The sequence below is a fragment of the Columba livia genome, chromosome 7 (genome assembly GCF_036013475.1).
Source record: "Columba livia isolate bColLiv1 breed racing homer chromosome 7, bColLiv1.pat.W.v2, whole genome shotgun sequence".
Lineage (NCBI taxonomy): Eukaryota > Metazoa > Chordata > Aves > Columbiformes > Columbidae > Columba > Columba livia.
The window spans coordinates 373,977-391,833 of record NC_088608.1 but is presented as its reverse complement, the minus strand read 5'-3'; the positions used below and the strand labels follow the sequence as shown (position 1 = coordinate 391,833).

The 17,857-nt window shown below is 48.8% G+C and overlaps 1 protein-coding gene across 10 annotated transcripts in view; it reads left to right on the top strand.

Annotated features, from left to right (window-relative positions):
• Positions 1–17,857, top strand: part of PKP4 (plakophilin 4) — a 70,754-nt gene that overhangs the window by 15,546 nt on the left and 37,351 nt on the right. For all 10 annotated transcript variants that reach the window (XM_065070106.1, XM_065070104.1, XM_065070109.1 and 7 more), the window contains one exon: positions 10,590–10,720. In XM_065070106.1, the coding sequence (XP_064926178.1) occupies positions 10,595–10,720 (126 nt within the window). In that variant the 5' untranslated portion in view covers positions 10,590–10,594. Of the gene's footprint in view, positions 1–10,589; positions 10,721–17,857 lie in introns of those variants that run through there.

Sequence of the window (17,857 nt, the reverse complement as noted above, 5' to 3'; positions counted from 1 at the left end):
AACTCCTCATTTTAAGTTTTATGTTAAAGCACAGTGAAAATAACTGATTAATTTCATAACTTTTCTGATGGTAGAGTTGCTTATTTAAATATGTCAGTATTAATTGTCAGGCACATCTAAATCATAAACTTGACCATTTCATTTGTTCTAGTACCTGTAGTTATGAAAATCTCTAAAAAATAAAGTTTGCTTGAATTTGGAAGGGGGGAGAGCACCTCAATATCCCATTTAGAAGAGACAGCAGCGCTTAAATAATGAATGTCATAGATATTATTTGATACCTGGCAAGAAGAGAGCAGTGGCTTTTAGGTATTATCCTTGATTATGGCTTTGTCTGTCCTGCAGTGACTTCAACACTTCAGCGGTTCCCACTGTTGCCCGTAGTCTCTGTTGTGTATCCAAACACAGGCAACTCCTGCATAAAACGTGCATAGCTTTGGTTGCTCTCTCTGACTTTTCAGTTATCTAGCTTGAAACTGGGTGCACAAAACTGGGTGTACTTCTCTAGCCCAGCAGACTGGGAAGATCACGCATTTCAGCGCAGTGGGACACGGAAAAGAAGCAGGAGTGACAAATGAGCTTTGTTCTTTTCTTTTTCCCCTCCTTTCCTTCCCTTTCCTTTGTCACAGGAACGTGTGCTCTGGTTACAGGCATCCCAGCTCACCCTGTTGGGCAGCGCCTGTGACAGAGCCCCATTCCCAGCCTTCTTTCAATGCAAGTGAGCCACCAACTGCTGCTTTGGTAACACCTTCCTAACCGTTCCGTGGTTACCCGTCCCCACCTGCACTATCTGGGCTATTTGTCCAAAGGCCATGTGGCAGCGTCAAAAACTTTCGGTCCAGATGTATTTCTAGTCCTCTCGTTGAAGAACAAAATGAGGTAGATTTGATGTGATCTCTTGACAAACCCCTGCCTTTCCTTCACGCTTGCAGTGCCAGTGGCAGACAGTCTGTTCCTGGTTTGGTGTGCTTCATCTTCCCTGCTCAGAAGTTGGAGTTAGACTGGAATACGAGGCAGGGAATTAGAAGGTTGAAATAAGAATGACGTTGTGACCAGTACTTGAGTTCCTCTGAATGATCATAGGGCCATTTTGGTAGAAGAGCTGTAGGACGATGCGGTCGGCCGTGCCGCTGCAGCACTGCGCACGCCGCCCGGGACCCGCGCTGGGACATCCTTGTTTGAACCGAGCACCAGCAAAACCCAACTCTTTGCCATCCTTCAGTGTTTGTTTCCCTTCTTGACTGTTTCCACGCTTGATCTTCATTGCTTTGGTCTGTAGCTTTCTGTCCCCCTGAGTTTTCTTGTTGCTGGATACTGAATTGTCACATTTGGTTCTGTGGGCCTCTGTTTCACAGTGGGCTTAAAATTATTGACGTTCTTTAATGGATCCTTGACCTGACTTTTTTCCCTTATGGCACTTGTGCAAAAAGTCTTCATGCATAGCCAAACATTTTATCCTGAGTCTCATTTGTAGTTATGCTTCTATCTTCCACCCCCAACGATGGGAAGGCATATGGTTCACTTTGATAGGAATAGTTAAAATCGTTTTTATATTTGTCAACATTACCTCACTCACCTTGTTTTATGGTTTTCCTCAAGTTACTCAGTTGTCTTTGATCTCTAATCACGTCGTTTGTAAATGTTGGTGTTTCAGAGATCTTCATCTCTTTGTAGCGTATTAGCAATACTGTGTTCTCTCTGGAGTGGAGGTCTGTGTAATCCTGCTACCGGCACTTACGGTTTTGAAGGGTAACCGAAGAAAAGATACCTCAGAAAAAATGATACTGGTGATACCTGCTTTTCGGGGCATTGGAGACTGACTGAAGTAGTGGTAATTTTGCTCTTCAAAGCCAGACACGTGTTGTCTGTTTCATGGAGGGTTTGCTACTATCTGCACCTTTTTCAGCTTCTAACTTGGAGAACAGGAGAAAGATCCAATTGCTTAAACGGAGAAGGTTGCATGGAGAGCATTCTCAGCAGCAGACTGAGTTTTGCTGTCCAGCTCTGTTTCAGAGCAAAATGAAGAGTAAACTACAGTTTAGCAATTAATAAAACTTCAGTTTAGTAAAACCTTTTGCTAAGCTGTAGCCGTGTTCATTAGAGAACAGTGGTATTCCCTGATTCTGCAAGAAGTTGGTATTGCCATAGTAGTCACCTGAGTAGGAAAAATCACAGGTTGCGTTAAAGACCTCACAAATGTGTGCCAGGTAAAAGCAGAAGTTTTAACAGCATCACGTCCCAGTTTTGCAGGGCTGTAGTTGGATTTTTGTGCCATGTGACCGCACTGGAAGCTGCTGCTCGCTGCTCTCGTTGCTGAGCCGCGGTTCCCCCAGCAGAGCTGGGGGCGCAGGGCCCGGGTCCTGGGTGAAGCCCCGGCTCCGCTCCGCTCCGCTCCGGCTGCCTGCAGAGGAGGGTGCAGCGGGCTCCGCGGTGCGCGGCTCAGCGCGGCCCTCCGAAACCCGCGCTGGCTCAGCGGGGACCTGGGGAAGCCTGCGCTCCTCAGCTGCCTTTACATTGTGCTTCTAGCTGGTAATTTCTGTCATTGGGAAAAATACTTATATCATATTTTTATTCGGTGTACTATATGACAAACTTGAGAACCATACTTTTATAAATGCATGTAAAATAAAATTGGGTTTATAATTCTTCCAGTTGGCATATAGCTGCATACAGTTAGTGTGCAGTAATGTATAGTGTAATACTTCAATAATAATTTTACAGGGCTAGAAGAAAATGTAAGTGGAAATTGAATAATGCCAGCGGCTGTTGGTAGTGGTTGTGTCTGTGCCGGGGGTGTTCTCAGATTCAGCCGGTGTGTGTGTGTCTCGGGCGGGCGATGGAAGCGTGTGGCTCCGGAGCCGCGGCCCCTCGCAGGCGTTTGGCAGCTCTGTGCTGCCGTTACTGGGCCCTTCGGTTTTCGGGTTGTGTTGCTCTGCCATGTCCATTCTGAATGCCATAATACTCTTAATTAATTGAGAACATCTCAGCACCAAACTAAGAATTTATCCTTCTCTGAATGGTTGAATGAATAATTGATGGCTGTCTTTGTCGCCTGCCGGCGTGTGTGGAAAACCCGAAGCCCATCTGTGGTGGCGCAGCCGCCGCCTCCCTGTGCGCTGGGCAGGACCGCGCTTGGTCCCTGCGCGGGGCGTGCGCTCAGCTCGCTGCCCGGGGCTGCTCCGAGCAGCGCTCTGCGAGGGGTCCCGCGGGGCTCCCCGGCCCGCGCGTGCGGACGGCACCTGCAGACCGGGCTGGCCCAAGGGGAACGCTCGCGTCTGGGGGCTCTCCTTTGTCTTGTCTGTGAGGCACGGAGCCCTGTTGGCTTAAACTACTGAAAACTGTTCATTGCCAATTAGCTTGTGGTACTTCATACATCTGGGAAGCGGGAATGTTCTCCAGATACCCTTTCTTCTTTTTCTAAGGTGAGCTATAAATGGCGCCTCAGGCCTCGAAGGAGATGATCGTAAATATGTCTTTATTCAAGACGGTCGTCTTGCCATACCTGTCTGATCTCTTCTGTTGAATGGTTAGTTTGAAAGCTATAAAAATATGAATCTTATGAGCGTGTTACAACTGGATATTTGCGGATGTAGAATCTTGCCTGCTCGCTGCAGTGGAGTTAAAGTATGTAGCCATCGGCCAGAAAAAAAAGGGCTCTCTTTTACTAGGAACTTCAGCAAAAATACAGTTGTCCAAAAAACAGGGTAATAATTTTTAACATTTTAAAAAGGACACAGCACCAGACACCTTTTGGACATGCATGTTTTTGAAAAAATACAGGGAGAGAGCGAGGAAAATGTGTCCTGGAAAGAAAAGGGGATGAGGCAGGCGGTGCGTTCGGCAGTAAGGCAGCTGGGGGCATCTCCACCTTGCTCGGGCGGCTCATCGGGTGTGCGCCGGTTTCTGTGCTACTGAGGGACTCAGTCTGCACAATTATGTCGGTCAGTCATAATTAAACTTGTCATTACAGAGGTCAGTTTCTTCCATGTTTTCATCAGATAATATGTTTACTTCCCTGGTTTCATCCTAAAGTCCACGTGAAAAAAACTTCTGCACTACTAAGGTCCATACAGAAAAGTGATACCTTAACAGAATGCTCAGCCCAGAGCGTGATCTTTGGAGTGTCTTGCCTTACTGCATCTGCAAATTTTAAACCTGTTTTTAATGTAAACTTTCGAGCCACCTTTTGCAGACTTGCATCGTCTTTGCAAGTGGAGAAGTTGTCATCTGCTTTCTTTTCATGCAAGCCCGTGGCTGTAGGCTGGTAGGGTAACAGGGTTTGTCGGGGTTCAGCGGGCCGGAGCATGTAAATGTCAGCTGGGCGGGGAGGCGAGCGGCGACGGAGCCAACGGGAGCCGCTCGTGCCTGAACTGCGCTGACATGCCTGGGGAGTAACTCAGAGAATCAGATACATTTTAATCACGTCTTCATCTAAAAACTGCGGAACTGTAGCGAGTCTTGTTTTGGTTTCGACTTTCACAGATACTGTAAAGGATGAAAAAAAAGAAAACCAAAATACCACAAGAGTGTTTGACCAAGAGCGGAGATGTGCCTTGCTGCTTAAACGTAGAGTTCTGAAAATAACATGTTTGTGCAATAACATGTCGACATCCCAGCAAGCTGATTTGATCTTACTGGAGCTTTTTTCTTTTGTGTATTGACTCTTGCTCCGATGTCTTCAGTGATTTACTCCTGTTGCCTGAGTTCGTTTGTAGCTAGATAAATACAAGGATATTTAGTGATGAGATGTTGCTCATGGTTTTTCTCATGTTTCCCTCATGAACTACAGTCTGTTGTATTCTAGTTGGCAGCGTTCATAAGAATTCTATTACCTGTTCAGTGCAAAGTCCTCTGGTGACCTTTGTTACGGGCTTGGGTCAGCAGTGGGAGGCTCCAGGACAGGGAGCACAGGTATGTGCTGAGAGCATGGCGGGTGTGAGGAGGGCAGGAGGGCGGCGAAGGGGAGAGTGGCAGCTGCAGGAAGCAGCGCCATCCCCGAGGGCAGGCAGCGGCCCCGTCCCCGAGGGCAGGCGGGGGCCCCGTCCCCGAGGGCAGGCAGCGGCCCCATCCCCAAGGGCAGGCGGGGGCCCCATTCCCCGAGGGCAGGCAGCAGCCCCGTCCCCGAGGGCAGGCGGGGGCCCCATTCCCCGAGGGCAGGCCAGCAGCTGTGACCAAGGGGACTGGGTTTGGACAGGCAGGGACGGACAGAGCCGTGTCCTGTTCAGTGAGGTCTCGCTGCTGAGCTGGGCGCGAGCAGCCCATACAGCCACAGACCTGCTTTCCTGAGGGTGAACTCTGGCTGCTTGTTTTCCAGCAATGAGCCAGTTATCTGTGCCCAAAGGAGCGAGTAATGCAACTCGGGAAGTGTCTTCAGCCAGTAAATCCCAGTCTTGCGCAAGGAAGAAAGAGGTTTTCTTGTTAACTCCTCCTGAGTTTTACTCGTACCTGATGACTGGTATGAATCCTGCGTTGGGTATTTCCTATTCCTGTAACGTGACCATGAGAATCTGAACTGGGCTGGTGAGTGCTGTTCCCCAGCAGGTGCCCAGGCTGGTGATGGGACGGGTCCTGCGCGGGCTGGGCCGTGGGGACATGTCCTGATCCCGCGTCCCCGCCCGCACCCCGCACAGCTGCCGGGGCACCGAGAGCCAGAGCGGGAGCGCTTGTCTGACGGCGCCAGGGTTTGCAGGGTCACGGCCAACCGCTGTCTGCTCTGCACACCGTACTGAGGTCACAGCACTGCTGGCCGTGCCAAGAAACGCGTTAATCGAAAGGACAGCAGCCAAAACAACTGCGTGTGAGGAAGCGTATAGCTCTAATCACACCTCCTAACACTGACATAGATGTGCACTTAGCACTGGCATCTTCACTAATAATTAGACTGATTGGTTTTCATCTGAGTGTTACCATTAGAGACTGAATATTGGGTATATTATCTATTCCAAAAAATTACTAGTTCAGATGTACATTTTCTTGACTGATTTGTTACAGAAATTTACTAAAGAGAGGTTGAAGAGTTACTTCACGATGTTGGGGTGAGCAGAGATCGACAGCTAAAGTTATGGAAAAGACAGAGATAGTCTCACAGCTGTGCTCGTTAGGTCATGTTTTCACAGGGGTTTGTGGCTGGTCCAGTTGTAGGCATTCGTTTAGACAATACACTTTGAAAGTGGGAGCTTAGAAGGAGCTGGCACTGCCTTTTGTAATACTTTTGTGGTACATCACAGAAGCTTCCAAAAGTCACTGTTTTGAAGTAAAGTTAAAAATCCCGTGCTTTTCTTCCCCACGTGTCTTAAAGAAAATTAAGAAGTCTCTTGACAGAATAAATATTGATGGGAAAAATATTGCACTGATTTTAGTGTTTTAAGGTATCTCATAACTTATCTTTTTTTTTTTTTAACCATAGTTAGACCTTTGGAAGAACCAGAAAGTTATAACTATGACCACAATGGCATGTTGTGCTGGTTTTGGCTGGGAGTTTAATTCTTTTCATGGTATACAGTATGGTGACCATAAGAGCCTTGGTGACACTGTATGGACAAGAGAGCAGCCCATTTCCGCAAGAAGCTCATGTGTGACTTGTCAGAGTTCTTGAGATTCGGCCTTTTGATTACTTGGCAAATAATCCTAAATGAAGGAAAAGCTTGACTGGGTAGTTTTATTGCTTCATTATATGCTTGCAAATCTAACAGTCCATTTAGAAACCTGAACACTGAGCTATAGTCATAAAAGAGCCGTGGAAAGTGATTTAAAAAATCAGGTATGACCCAGGGAATTGTAACATGTATTCTGTTATTCTTTGGGTTATTACAGCTTGATGAAAAAGTTGATCTTTAAAAGTAAACGCTTGAAAGAATACATTTTAATGTTCTAAAACCTGGAAGTTACGTCTTTACCTTTGACTTTAAAAAAATCCTGTTGTATAACTGAGAGATCCCGTTTTCGGTGCTGCTGTCGTGAAAGCTCTTCAGCTTGCTCTGGCAGGAACAGGCCCTGCGGCTCCAGGTGTGTGCCAGGCTCAGCCTTTGTACCTCAGTCTTGACGTGGATTGCAATGTTGTTCCAAACGCAGGCAGATCTGGCTGGTCAGTCATTTGGTGTCGCTCTGCAAGCCAAGCGGCGTGTGGCACCGTTTCATGGCTCCTGTGCCAGGTCTGGCAGACCCCCGGGGGCTCCCTCAGCCGCCCAGAGCAGCGGAGGCTGGAAAGAGACGGGGAGAAATGGTTGTTATCCTCCTTTTCCCTTCTAGTTTCTTGTGTCGGTTTCCTTGTCCGTGTCCGTTTCCTTGTCTGTGTCGGTTTCCTTGTTTATTTTTTCTTGTTAGTTTCTGTTTCCTTTTCAGTTTGTTTTTTTTGCTGTGTTTGTTGTGGTTGGTTAACCCGGGCAGCATTCCAGCCCGTGTGCTGAGGCAGGACCGGCGGGAGGGGACAGAGCGGGCAGGACGGTGGCAGGAGGGGACAGAGCGGGCAGGACTGTGGCAGGAGGGGACAGAGCGGGCAGTATTGGGGCAGGATGGTGGCAGGAGGGGACAGAGCGGGCAGGACTGTGGCAGGAGGGGACAGAGCGGGCAGTATTGGGGCAGGATGGTGGCAGGAGGGGACAGAGCGGGCAGTATTGGGGCAGGATGGTGGCAGGAGGGGACAGAGCGGGCAGGACGGTGGCAGGAGGGGACAGAGCGGGCAGGACTGGGGCAGGATGGTGGCAGGAGGGGACAGAGCGGGCAGTATTGGGGCAGGATGGTGGCAGGAGGGGACAGAGCGGGCAGGACGGTGGCAGGAGGGGACAGAGCGGGCAGTATTGGGGCAGGATGGTGGCAGGAGGGGACAGAGCGGGCAGGACTGTGGCAGGAGGGGACAGAGCGGGCAGTACTGGGGCAGGATGGTGGCAGGAGGGGACAGAGCGGGCAGGACTGGGGCAGGAGGGGACAGAGCGGGCAGTACTGGGGCAGGATGGTGGCAGGAGGGGACAGAGCGGGCAGTATTGGGGCAGGACGGTGGCAGGAGGGGACAGAGTGGGCAGGATGGTGGCAGGAGGGGACAGAGCAGGCAGTACTGGGGCAGGATGGTGGCAGGAGGGGACAGAGCGGGCAGTACTGGGGCAGGATGGTGACAGGAGGGGACAGAGCGGGCAGGACTGGGGCAGGATGGTGACAGGAGGGGACAGAGCGGGCAGTACTGGGGCAGGATGGTGGCAGGAGGGGACAGAGCGGGCAGTATTGGGGCAGGACGGTGGCAGGAGGGGACAGAGTGGGCAGGATGGTGGCAGGAGGGGACAGAGCAGGCAGTACTGGGGCAGGATGGTGGCAGGAGGGGACAGAGCGGGCAGTACTGGGGCAGGATGGTGACAGGAGGGGACAGAGCGGGCAGGACTGGGGCAGGATGGTGACAGGAGGGGACAGAGCGGGCAGTACTGGGGCAGGATGGTGGCAGGAGGGGACAGAGCGGGCAGTACTGGGGCAGGATGGTGGCAGGAGGGGACAGAGCGGGCAGTATTGGGGCAGGACGGTGTCAGGAGGGGACAGAGCGGGCAGTATTGGGGCAGGACTGTGGCAGGAGGGGACAGAGCGGGCAGTATTGGGGCAGGACGGTGGCAGGAGGGGACAGAGCGGGCAGTACTGGGGCAGGATGGTGGCGGGAGGGGACAGAGCGGCTGCTCTCCTCGGGAGGGCAGGGCCTCGCCGCGGCCGTGGCCTGGGTGCTGCGCGTGTGGCGGGAGAGGTTCCATTGGGAGCAGGGCGGGGCGCGGGCAGCGTGGGCAGGCCTCGTGCTGCTGTGGCGGTGGCTGTGTGCTGTGGGAAGGTGAGGGGAGAAGGAGCAGCAGCTGCTCTTCGTGTGGCTGAACTAGCGTGCTCAGGGGTCCCTCTGCAACCCTGCCTCAGAAACCCGGCAGCACGGTGTTTGTGCAGTGTCTTTTCCCATGTTCCAGAAGGCCGATGCAATGTGGACACGTGAGGACGGGTACCGGAGGGTCCCCGGGGTGCCTGGCGCTCGATGAGGGCAGGATGGCCCCTTGTCCAGACGTAACTCAGCCCAAGTGAGGCTCTTGCTCCAATGCGGTTTTAGGAGCGGCTCTTATTTTTCCAATCCAAGAGGTAGAAGCTGATCTGTGACCAGACTCCTGCGTCTCATCCTTCACCTCACTTTAGTTTCTCTGAAGCTGTTGTGGCTTCAGCAGCTGATATGAAGCTGCACATTAACCATGTTACCAGCTCTTGCAGCAGCCTGGAGTGGTGTGGTTAATAACGGCCACCTACTCATGCACTTGAAGCGGTTTGAGCCTCAGCAGAGTCCTTGTCCCTCTCGCGATGCTCATACCGCTGTACGTGAAACATGACAAAAGTACTTTTCCTCACATCACCTCTCTTCTGGTTTCCACCGCCCGGCCCCAGGCTGCCCGTAGTAGCTCAGAGGTGCTCTGGCAGCACCGCGCTGTCTGTGCTTGGCCTCTGCGGAAACGTCCCGAGGGGACGGTCGGTCCCGTGGGGTGGCCCAGAGAGATCCCTGAGGGTCAGCTCGGCTACCCATCCGCTAAATCGGAAACGCCCAGCTCCACAGCACGGCCGCTGCTCTGGTAGGTTGTCCTGTGCCGTCAGGGTGGCCGTCAGCTCTGTGCCGGTTCGGCGTGTAGAAGGCAGGTGGTGGAGAGGGACGGTCATGGTGAAAATAGGTCAGGACTCGGGTCTTACGGGGTCATTCCCGGCCTTGTGGACTGTTCGCAGTATAAGTTGCTCCGTGTGAAATGAAGGGAAGGAAGCTGCTGTTCGTGTTTGTGTCCCCTGGGAACATTGTGTTTGTTCTGAAAATCTAAAATGAAATATTGACTACTTTTAATATTAGACCTCACAAGCTTTGTTTTCTTTTTTTCTGAGGGAAAGTAAAGCGTGGTATGTGTGCAGAAACTACAACGATACTACCTACTTGCTATTTTCAAAGTATTAAACACATTTCGTAGCTATCTCTGTAATATTAGTTACTAGAGACCTGTGTAGTTAACCAAACGACTTGCCTGGAGTTGTTAGTGTGCTGCCTCGCATTCCCGCATGCCGATCCTGTCCTTTCCACACTATCCATAGCCCGGGGCAATTGCTTTAACTTCGGTGTTTTAATTTCTTCTTTTGCCAAAAGAACACTAGAAGCGTTGTTCCATATAACTTGTTATTACCATAATTAGTGTCTCCCATGGTTTGTTCCCAACAGGAACGTGTTCTGCTCTTACATGTCATTCTTCTATGCTAAAAACTGCACGTGTGGTAAACTTTTACTGATCCTGGGTATTTGTCATATTTAACCCTAGGATTTTTCATGCATCTTGAATTTTGCTACTTTAATAACTTCCACAAAACAGTATTTAAAAAATAATTGTTGAGTTTCTGCCCACCCCTCGTGTTCTGTATGGAATTCTGGTGTCAACTGGAGAAGGTGAAGCACAGTGATAGCAATATATGTTGATACTAATAATACAAAGTTTTCTGCTAGTTTGGTTAAGTTTGGAAAGGTTTCATAAAAAAGATCATTTGTAATCCTGAAAACATGAATTTTCTTAAACGTCACTGATCCAAATGTAAAGTATGTTACCCTCTTGTTGTCGCAGGCGCGATGCCAGCCCCCGAGCAGCCCCCCATGGTGGACGAGGGGCTGCGGCAGACACAGGAGCCTTCCACGGGCCCAGGCATGGAGCTGGAGACCACGGCCACCACCATCCTGGCTTCTGTGAAGGAACAGGTATCTGCCTTCTTCCACGAGTTCAGTAGGCGCTGTGGGGTTAACCGTTGTCTGTTGCTGTCTTGCTCAAAAATAACCATCGCTGGTTCTAAAAGTTGGTGCCTAGTGTTGGTGTGGTATATTTTGTGGGTCAGAGTGTTAGAATCTGAATATAAAGGGCTCGTTTAATTGCATTGAACAGAAGCATCATTATGGTATTCTCTGTCCCTAGGAATGTCCACGCTGTTGTTGTGAATCAGACTTGAAATGCAGGTTTATTGTCTAAGACAGAAGAAAAGCTGGTGTAGAACGATTCCTTTTTGTACATTCTGCAAAGCTGTGTACAGTGATGCAGAAATTTGCACATAACAGTTTAGGTATCATTAACTGTATTTTGCTAAAGAATGGGTTTTAAACTGTGAGTTTGGTTTCAGTGATCAATACCAAGGTAGTAACGTATTTTAAATCTGCAACACATTTATGGACATGTATCTTGATCACAGTTTCTACACAGAAGATAAAATTGTGTTTGAAATCAATGAAGCCTTAGTTTGTGAAGATCATCGGGGGAAGTGACTTGCAGCTTTACAAAGAATTTGAAGTAAAGTTTCTGTTTATAACAAAAACAAAACCAGCCAAGAAACCCCGACAAAACAAAACAAAAATAAGACACACCCTAAAGAGAGAAGTACTAGATTGGTTTTCACTGCCAGAACTAGAAATAATGATCATCTTTCTTTGCTTAATATGTAAATTGCAACATTTGAATTTCAGAATGAATCTGCTTTGCTGTCTCTGTTTCAGAACTTCTTTGAAGATAAAGCGATACTCAATTCAAGATATTAACTCTTAATGCAAACACTTGATGTATTGGTTCTCATGTGTTGTCCCATATTAATATTAAAAAAAGTGAGAATTAGATTATATGGTCTTGATATAAAAAGATTCATACCCATAGAACCTTCAGTCTTGAATGAAAATCTTCTACATGATGATGAAATTTGGATCTTTATTTCCATGCTGAAATTAATAGTTTCAAAATTATTTTAAGATTATAATAGCAACCTAATACTTTGTTAATGATATTAAAACTAATATTAAATCCTCCGGTGTGGAGGATATTAATGGTGGAGGCTGTGGAGATGCGAGTGATGCAAGTGATCCTGAGCCAGCTCCCATCGCCTGGGACAGCAGTTTGCCTTGTGCTGCCTTAGCTTGGCACAAACATCAGCTATAACTCGTTTGCTTGCAGGGCGGATGTGCTGGGTTTGAGCTGGGCCGTTGCGCTGGGTTTGAGCTGGGCCGTTGTGCTGGGTTTGAGCTGGGCAGCTGTGCTGGGTTTGAGCTGGGCCGTTGCGCTGGGTTTGAGCTGGGCCTTTGAGCTGGGCCGTTGCGCTGGGTTTGAGCTGGGCCGCTGTGCTGGGTTTGAGCTGGGCCGCTGTGCTGGGTTTGAGCTGGGCCGCTGTGCTGGGTTTGAGCTGGGCCGCTGTGCTGGGTTTGAGCTGGGCCGTTGCACTGGGTTTGAGCTGGGCGGCTGTACTGGGTTTGAGCAGGGCCATTGCGCTGGGTTTGAGCTGGGCCTTTGAGCTGGGCCGTTACGCTGGGTTTGAGCTGGGCCGTTGCGCCGGGTTTGAGCTGGGCCTTTGAGCTGGGCCGTTGCGCCGGGTTTGAGCTGGGCCGTTGCGCCAGGTTTGACCTGGGCCTTTGAGCTGGGCCGTTGCGCCGGGTTTGAGCTGGGCCGCTGGGCCGGGTTTGAGCTGGGCCGCTGTGCCGGGTTTGAGCTGGGCCGCTGTGTTGTGCAGCTCAGACGGCGGCTGCAGCGGTGCCGGAGCCCCCGGGGTGCCGCAGCCCCGCCGATCCCAGCGCTGCAGTCGCCGTCCGGGCTGCTGCGGGCTCTCCGGCGCCGTCGCGGTTGCGAAGGCTGAGCGTGCGGTTCTGACAGCACTGGATATTGAGTTAATACATGATGAGTATAGGGTAAAAATCCATTTGCTAACATCTCCTTTCCTACCCAAGAAATGTTTTTATCTTGCTCTTAGAGAAAAAATGTTAATGGAATCTTTCTTCATTTTAGAAAAGAGGTTAAAACCTCTTCCCCTTTCCATTCATAAAAAGACTATTAAATATGTGGACTGTTACGTAACTCAATTCTGATGAAAGGAAAAAGCAAAACTAAAATTGTATTTAATAGTTAGTGAAACACAAACTTCAGAACTGTAGCCGAAGTTTAAAATGTATAGGCACATTAGAACGGATACCAGAGGAGGGAGAAGGAAATTGTACCTACTCTTGGAAATGATAATGAGAAAGAATTAAGAGCTGAACTGTTGCTTTCTGGTATTATTTTTCTGTTGATAATAATTATGGACACTGACATATTCGCCACCCTTCCTGTATGGCAGAAAGCCCAGAACAGAATATTTTCCAGTGCAGTTATTTACTTTATTAAGCTTGAACAGAAACCACTGTGCTGTTCGCCATGGCCTAACTTCCTTTTCCACAGGAATCTGCTTGCAGTGGCTCTGCACTTGTGAAATAGTGGCCACACCTTAACTTCATCACTTCTGCAGCACTACGGTGGAGACACAACTCAGAAAAGCCTTTATTATACTCGTCAAATTGTGCAAGATTTAGCTTAATAAAAGCTTAAAAATCACTACAGTGGTTCTGAAATAGGTAGATACGTTTATCAAATGACTTTGTTAAGCCTTCTACCGTAGTCGCATAGATACGTTTGTATAAAATTTGCAGTAGTTAGTCTACGTACCCTACAAGCCACTTCAGATAAGCTCCCCATTGGTCTGTTCAAGAGGAGCCAGGACTCCTGGTGTGAACGGGAGGTTGTCTGTGCAGGGACAGGAGCTGGACCCGTGATCCTGTGGGTCCTTCCAACTCGGGGGAATTCTGTCATTCTAGGATTATTTTTCCTATGAGTTTAAAGCAACTTTTTAAAACTAGAGCATGTCCCCTGGACTCTGAACCGTGTCTGATGGAGACAAAATTGTCAGATGGCTGCGTACATCTCCCTTGGTTATATTTTAGGAAAGAAACATTTCAATTTACTTTCAGCTTTGTAGTACTATGAGTTCTGTTTAAATGTGCACACACGTCCCTACCAGCACAGCCCCGGCCTTGGCTGCGCTGGGGTGGTTCTGGTACCCAGTTAGGTTGTCCTGTTTGCATTTAGACCAGCGCAGGTATTTCTGGCTGAACATCCAGGCCGGACTGGCTGCCTGGGGTGAGCTCTGTCTCCACGAGGGGAATTCCTTTTGGATGCAGGGAAATCCTAAGGCCAGCTGTAATGAAGCTGAAACACGTTTTGGCCTTTTGATTTCTCGTAGTGAATTTGATGATGGCTCGTGTTGGTTTGGTTTGGGGAGGGGGCTGTTTTCTGTGCGTTTGGTTTGGGTTTTGTTTGTTTGCTTTTTGTTTGTTTTGTTTTCCAAAACGTATTTCACTTCTAAAATGTGACAAAGTTCCCAGCTGTAATGGACAGAAGTATCTTAGGAAACGCTGAAACAAGTTCTAAGTAAAACTAAAGCCTTGAAATGTACACGTCTATATTTCTGAATCCCGCGGAGTGTTTGGGTAAAAGTTTAGCTGAGTTCTGTCGGGAGTCTCTTATCCGTGTTGAAAGTAAATGGAGTATTTTAATGCTAAAGTTAAAGTTGTTCCAAACTGCAGGGCGACACGACAGCAGCAGCCCGTTTGGGCGGAGGCGGTGCAGGAATCACGGCCGCCGCGCGCCGCGGAGCTTGGGGCGAGCGGCTGCTGAACAGGCGCGATTACATGGGGTCGCTCGGAACCGTGAATTTCCCGCTTAGCACGGTAGTTTTTCCGTTCCGGGAGGAAAGGCCTCACGGGGAAACTGCCCATGGGTCCGGTTTTCAGAAGCCACGTGGACGTGCTGGTTGGAGTTCTTTGCTGAGAGGGAAGCACTCGCAGCAGTGACAGGCTTTTTCATTACTTTGGTCTAGTTGTTTGTTGATGGACAGCTTTTCACCTTTTCTTTTGGAAACAGGCGGCAATAGAGCAAGAATGGTCGAATATGCTTTTGGATGAGTAATCGTAAATCTCTTGAGTTTCCCTAAGTGTTTTCTGTAAGTGTTCACTTCAGTTCAACACTTGAGCAAAACCTTTTCATACAACTGTGTCAAACCATATCAAGTTCTTAGAAAGTGTGCACTTTGCTTTTTTCCCTTCTTTAGTGTTTAAGTACAAAATTCTTCACGTAGTTCTTGAGATATTTTTTTAATAGGGTTTGCGGGGGGCAGGAAGGCAAACCCCGAAGTGTTTCAGATGGAAATGGAGGAAAGAATGCATTCTCCATACAGCAAAGCATTTATTATTGCATGGTTTAAAACATATTTCCTAGAATGACAGTATTTTAATGTTAAGTTTGGGAGATGTCTTTAGCAGTTCTGATAGTTTGCAATCCAACCGTGTTGTCATGTCGCTCCAACAAGATCCCGCAAAAAAAGACTCAGTGAATGCACTTTCAGTAATTGGGCACAAACATTAAAGAGCCTCACTTTGAAATTCCGATTTGCTTGCATCTAGTGATCCGTTGGGTGGATAAATGTGTATCAGTTCTGAAATGAAGGCCATTCTTTTTATTAACTGGACTTCTGAGCTTTGCATGAATGGAACAACAACTTTGTCAACGTTTTCCGAATGACTGGAAGGGCTGTTGTGGTTTTGGGTTGGTTTTTTCCAACTCTCTTAATACTGTGTTCAGTTGAATAGGTCATTCTTCCCTGTTAGATCCCAGAACCCTGAACTTTGCTGTTTCTGCTGTTTACACACGCTTCCAGTTCTGGTGAGTCGGGTCTGAGAAGTCCACTTCCCCGGGAAGGACCAACGCGTGCCGCTGCTTCTTAGATGAAGTGACTAACTCATTTCCTTAGTCAAAGTCGTGTGTGCTCCTTCATTCATCTGAAGGTCTAGAAGGCTTTTTTCTTTCTAGGATGCCCTGTTAGGGTTCTGGGGAGAAACAGCCCTTGACAAAGAGCCTGCCTGGAGCTGTGGGCACCCTGAAATACACAGCGGTGTTTAGACCTTTTGCAACACTTTGATGTTCATCTGCTCGGAGGTGACTGAACTCCAATTGCCCGCTGACAGGACAGTGTTCTTGGCTTTAAAAACCCCGGTTTCCACACAGCCAGCGGATACCCCAAGCAGCATTCCTCTTTCTGCCACCGACTAAGAGTAAGCTTTCTATTAATTGCTTACATTTTGATCCCTCATCAGCCAGAGCAGCACTAAACTGTTTTACCAGACTAGTGAACAATGTAGGTGTAGAAGTATTAAGGGCTTTAATGGTCTGCTGCCGCTGAATACAGAATAAGTGTGATCAGCCGGTGATTGTAGCTGTGTCATTTCACATCCTGGAATCTGTAGTTCTCTTTACCCTCGCCAGTTTTTTATCTTTTGTCTTCTGTTTTGGAAGATGCTGAGATACTGAAAGCATGCAAATGCACTTGTGTGCATGAGTAAACTTTATTTTTACAAAAGGTGTTAAGTTTTATCTGGTATGGTTATTTAAAAGTACAGGTTTTTTCCTCAGTAGATTCTGGTACAGAATTTATTATATCACTGCAGTGTGATAGTCATATTGGGAAAAATACAGTATTCGGTGTGCCTTTAGGGAGTCAGTTGCTTGGTCTGGCTCAGAACTGCAGTGAGTGGAGATCTATAGAGCTCTGTGTAGATCGGTGCAGGTTAGTGAGAAGAAGGTATGCATGACCGTAATGCTGTTTGTCCTCCTCTTTGTTGTGCATTTGTATCATAGAAATGTCCTAAATGAACTTACCCTTTCCTCAGCACCGTTTCAGTTTCCGTAGACGATGGCAGCCGTGTGGCTCTGCTCGGTGTGTGCAGTTGCTTCAGAAATGGGACATGCCAGGTAAAGCATCCTCTCACATGCTGGCTGCCATAGATCAGCTCAAACTACTGGAAGAGGCTCAACTGAATTGTTCAACAGGCAACGTTTTTATGATGAGAAAAACATTTCATAGTTCAGCTTACAGTCACCTTCTGAGTGTTTCACAGTGACACTGGGCACCTGTAGCACCTTGGCACACCCTGTGTTAGTGCGCCTCAAAATGCGCTCCAGCGCTGCTTCTGCGCAGGAGCCGCGGGGATGCGGGAGCGGCAGAGGCCTGTCGGTCAGTGCATCCCCTGGGGCGTCCCCCCTGCTGACCGTTCCGCAGAGCCGGGGCTCGTCTCCCTGCTGGTGCCGTTGCCACTGGTTCTCGCACAGCCGTCCCTGGAGAACCTTCGGCCAGCCAAGCGGACCACTGGTTGTGCAAAGTTTGAAGTTATCTGTTTTGCCAGAGGTTTTCAGATTGCAACAGAGCAGGAAGGAAAGTAACTTTTACTTTTTGTCATAGTGAATGCGGACTCCTCATTCTCATCTGTTTTACTGAGGAATGAAAATTCCTCATTAACAAAAATGAAACTGTTGAATCTCTGCAAAATGGTGTCATAATGGGATGCAGATAGAAAACACAGAATTGCCTCTAAGCCTTTTATTATCCGCAGTCTGCAACAGGAGAATGAGTCTTCATGGCCCGTCATACAAATTACATCCCCATCACTTGCCTGTTTTCAACCGTTGACTGTTAGGAGCCCAGCGTGGTGTGTTGGCGATTGTCCTCCCTGTCAGGGGCACACGGCTTTCCAGCCACAAGTCTGTTGTTTGCAGGACTGCGTAACGTGTCTCGCCCGCGTCTCGCGGCAGCGAGGACCTGCAGGTGTGTTCTGGGGTGAGATCTCTGGTGGCCGCAAGGAGCGGCTGCTGGGCGCGCCGTGTGGAGCAGGAGCTGCGGGGCGCGTTGGCTGCTCTGCGGGCCCCGAGCTCCCGGTGCCGCGGGCCGTGGTTCCCGCGTGGAAGCGGCGCTGCCTGCGCGCTGTCCAACTGCCCTGCGAGGCAAGCTGCTTGCTTCTCTTTCTTGAACCATCTATGGCATTCCTGTTCCTTCAATGTCATTGTTTTTAAAGCCAGCGCTTTTTGTAGCTTCGCGTTAAGAAATGTGGTCCGTGGTTTTGCAGTGGAATTTAGGTTATGTACAAAAACTGTAGTTTTATAAGGTCATTAAGTAGTTACTGCTGAACAGATGAATAGAATTGTAGTGGTGGTGGTGGGTTTTTCCCCCT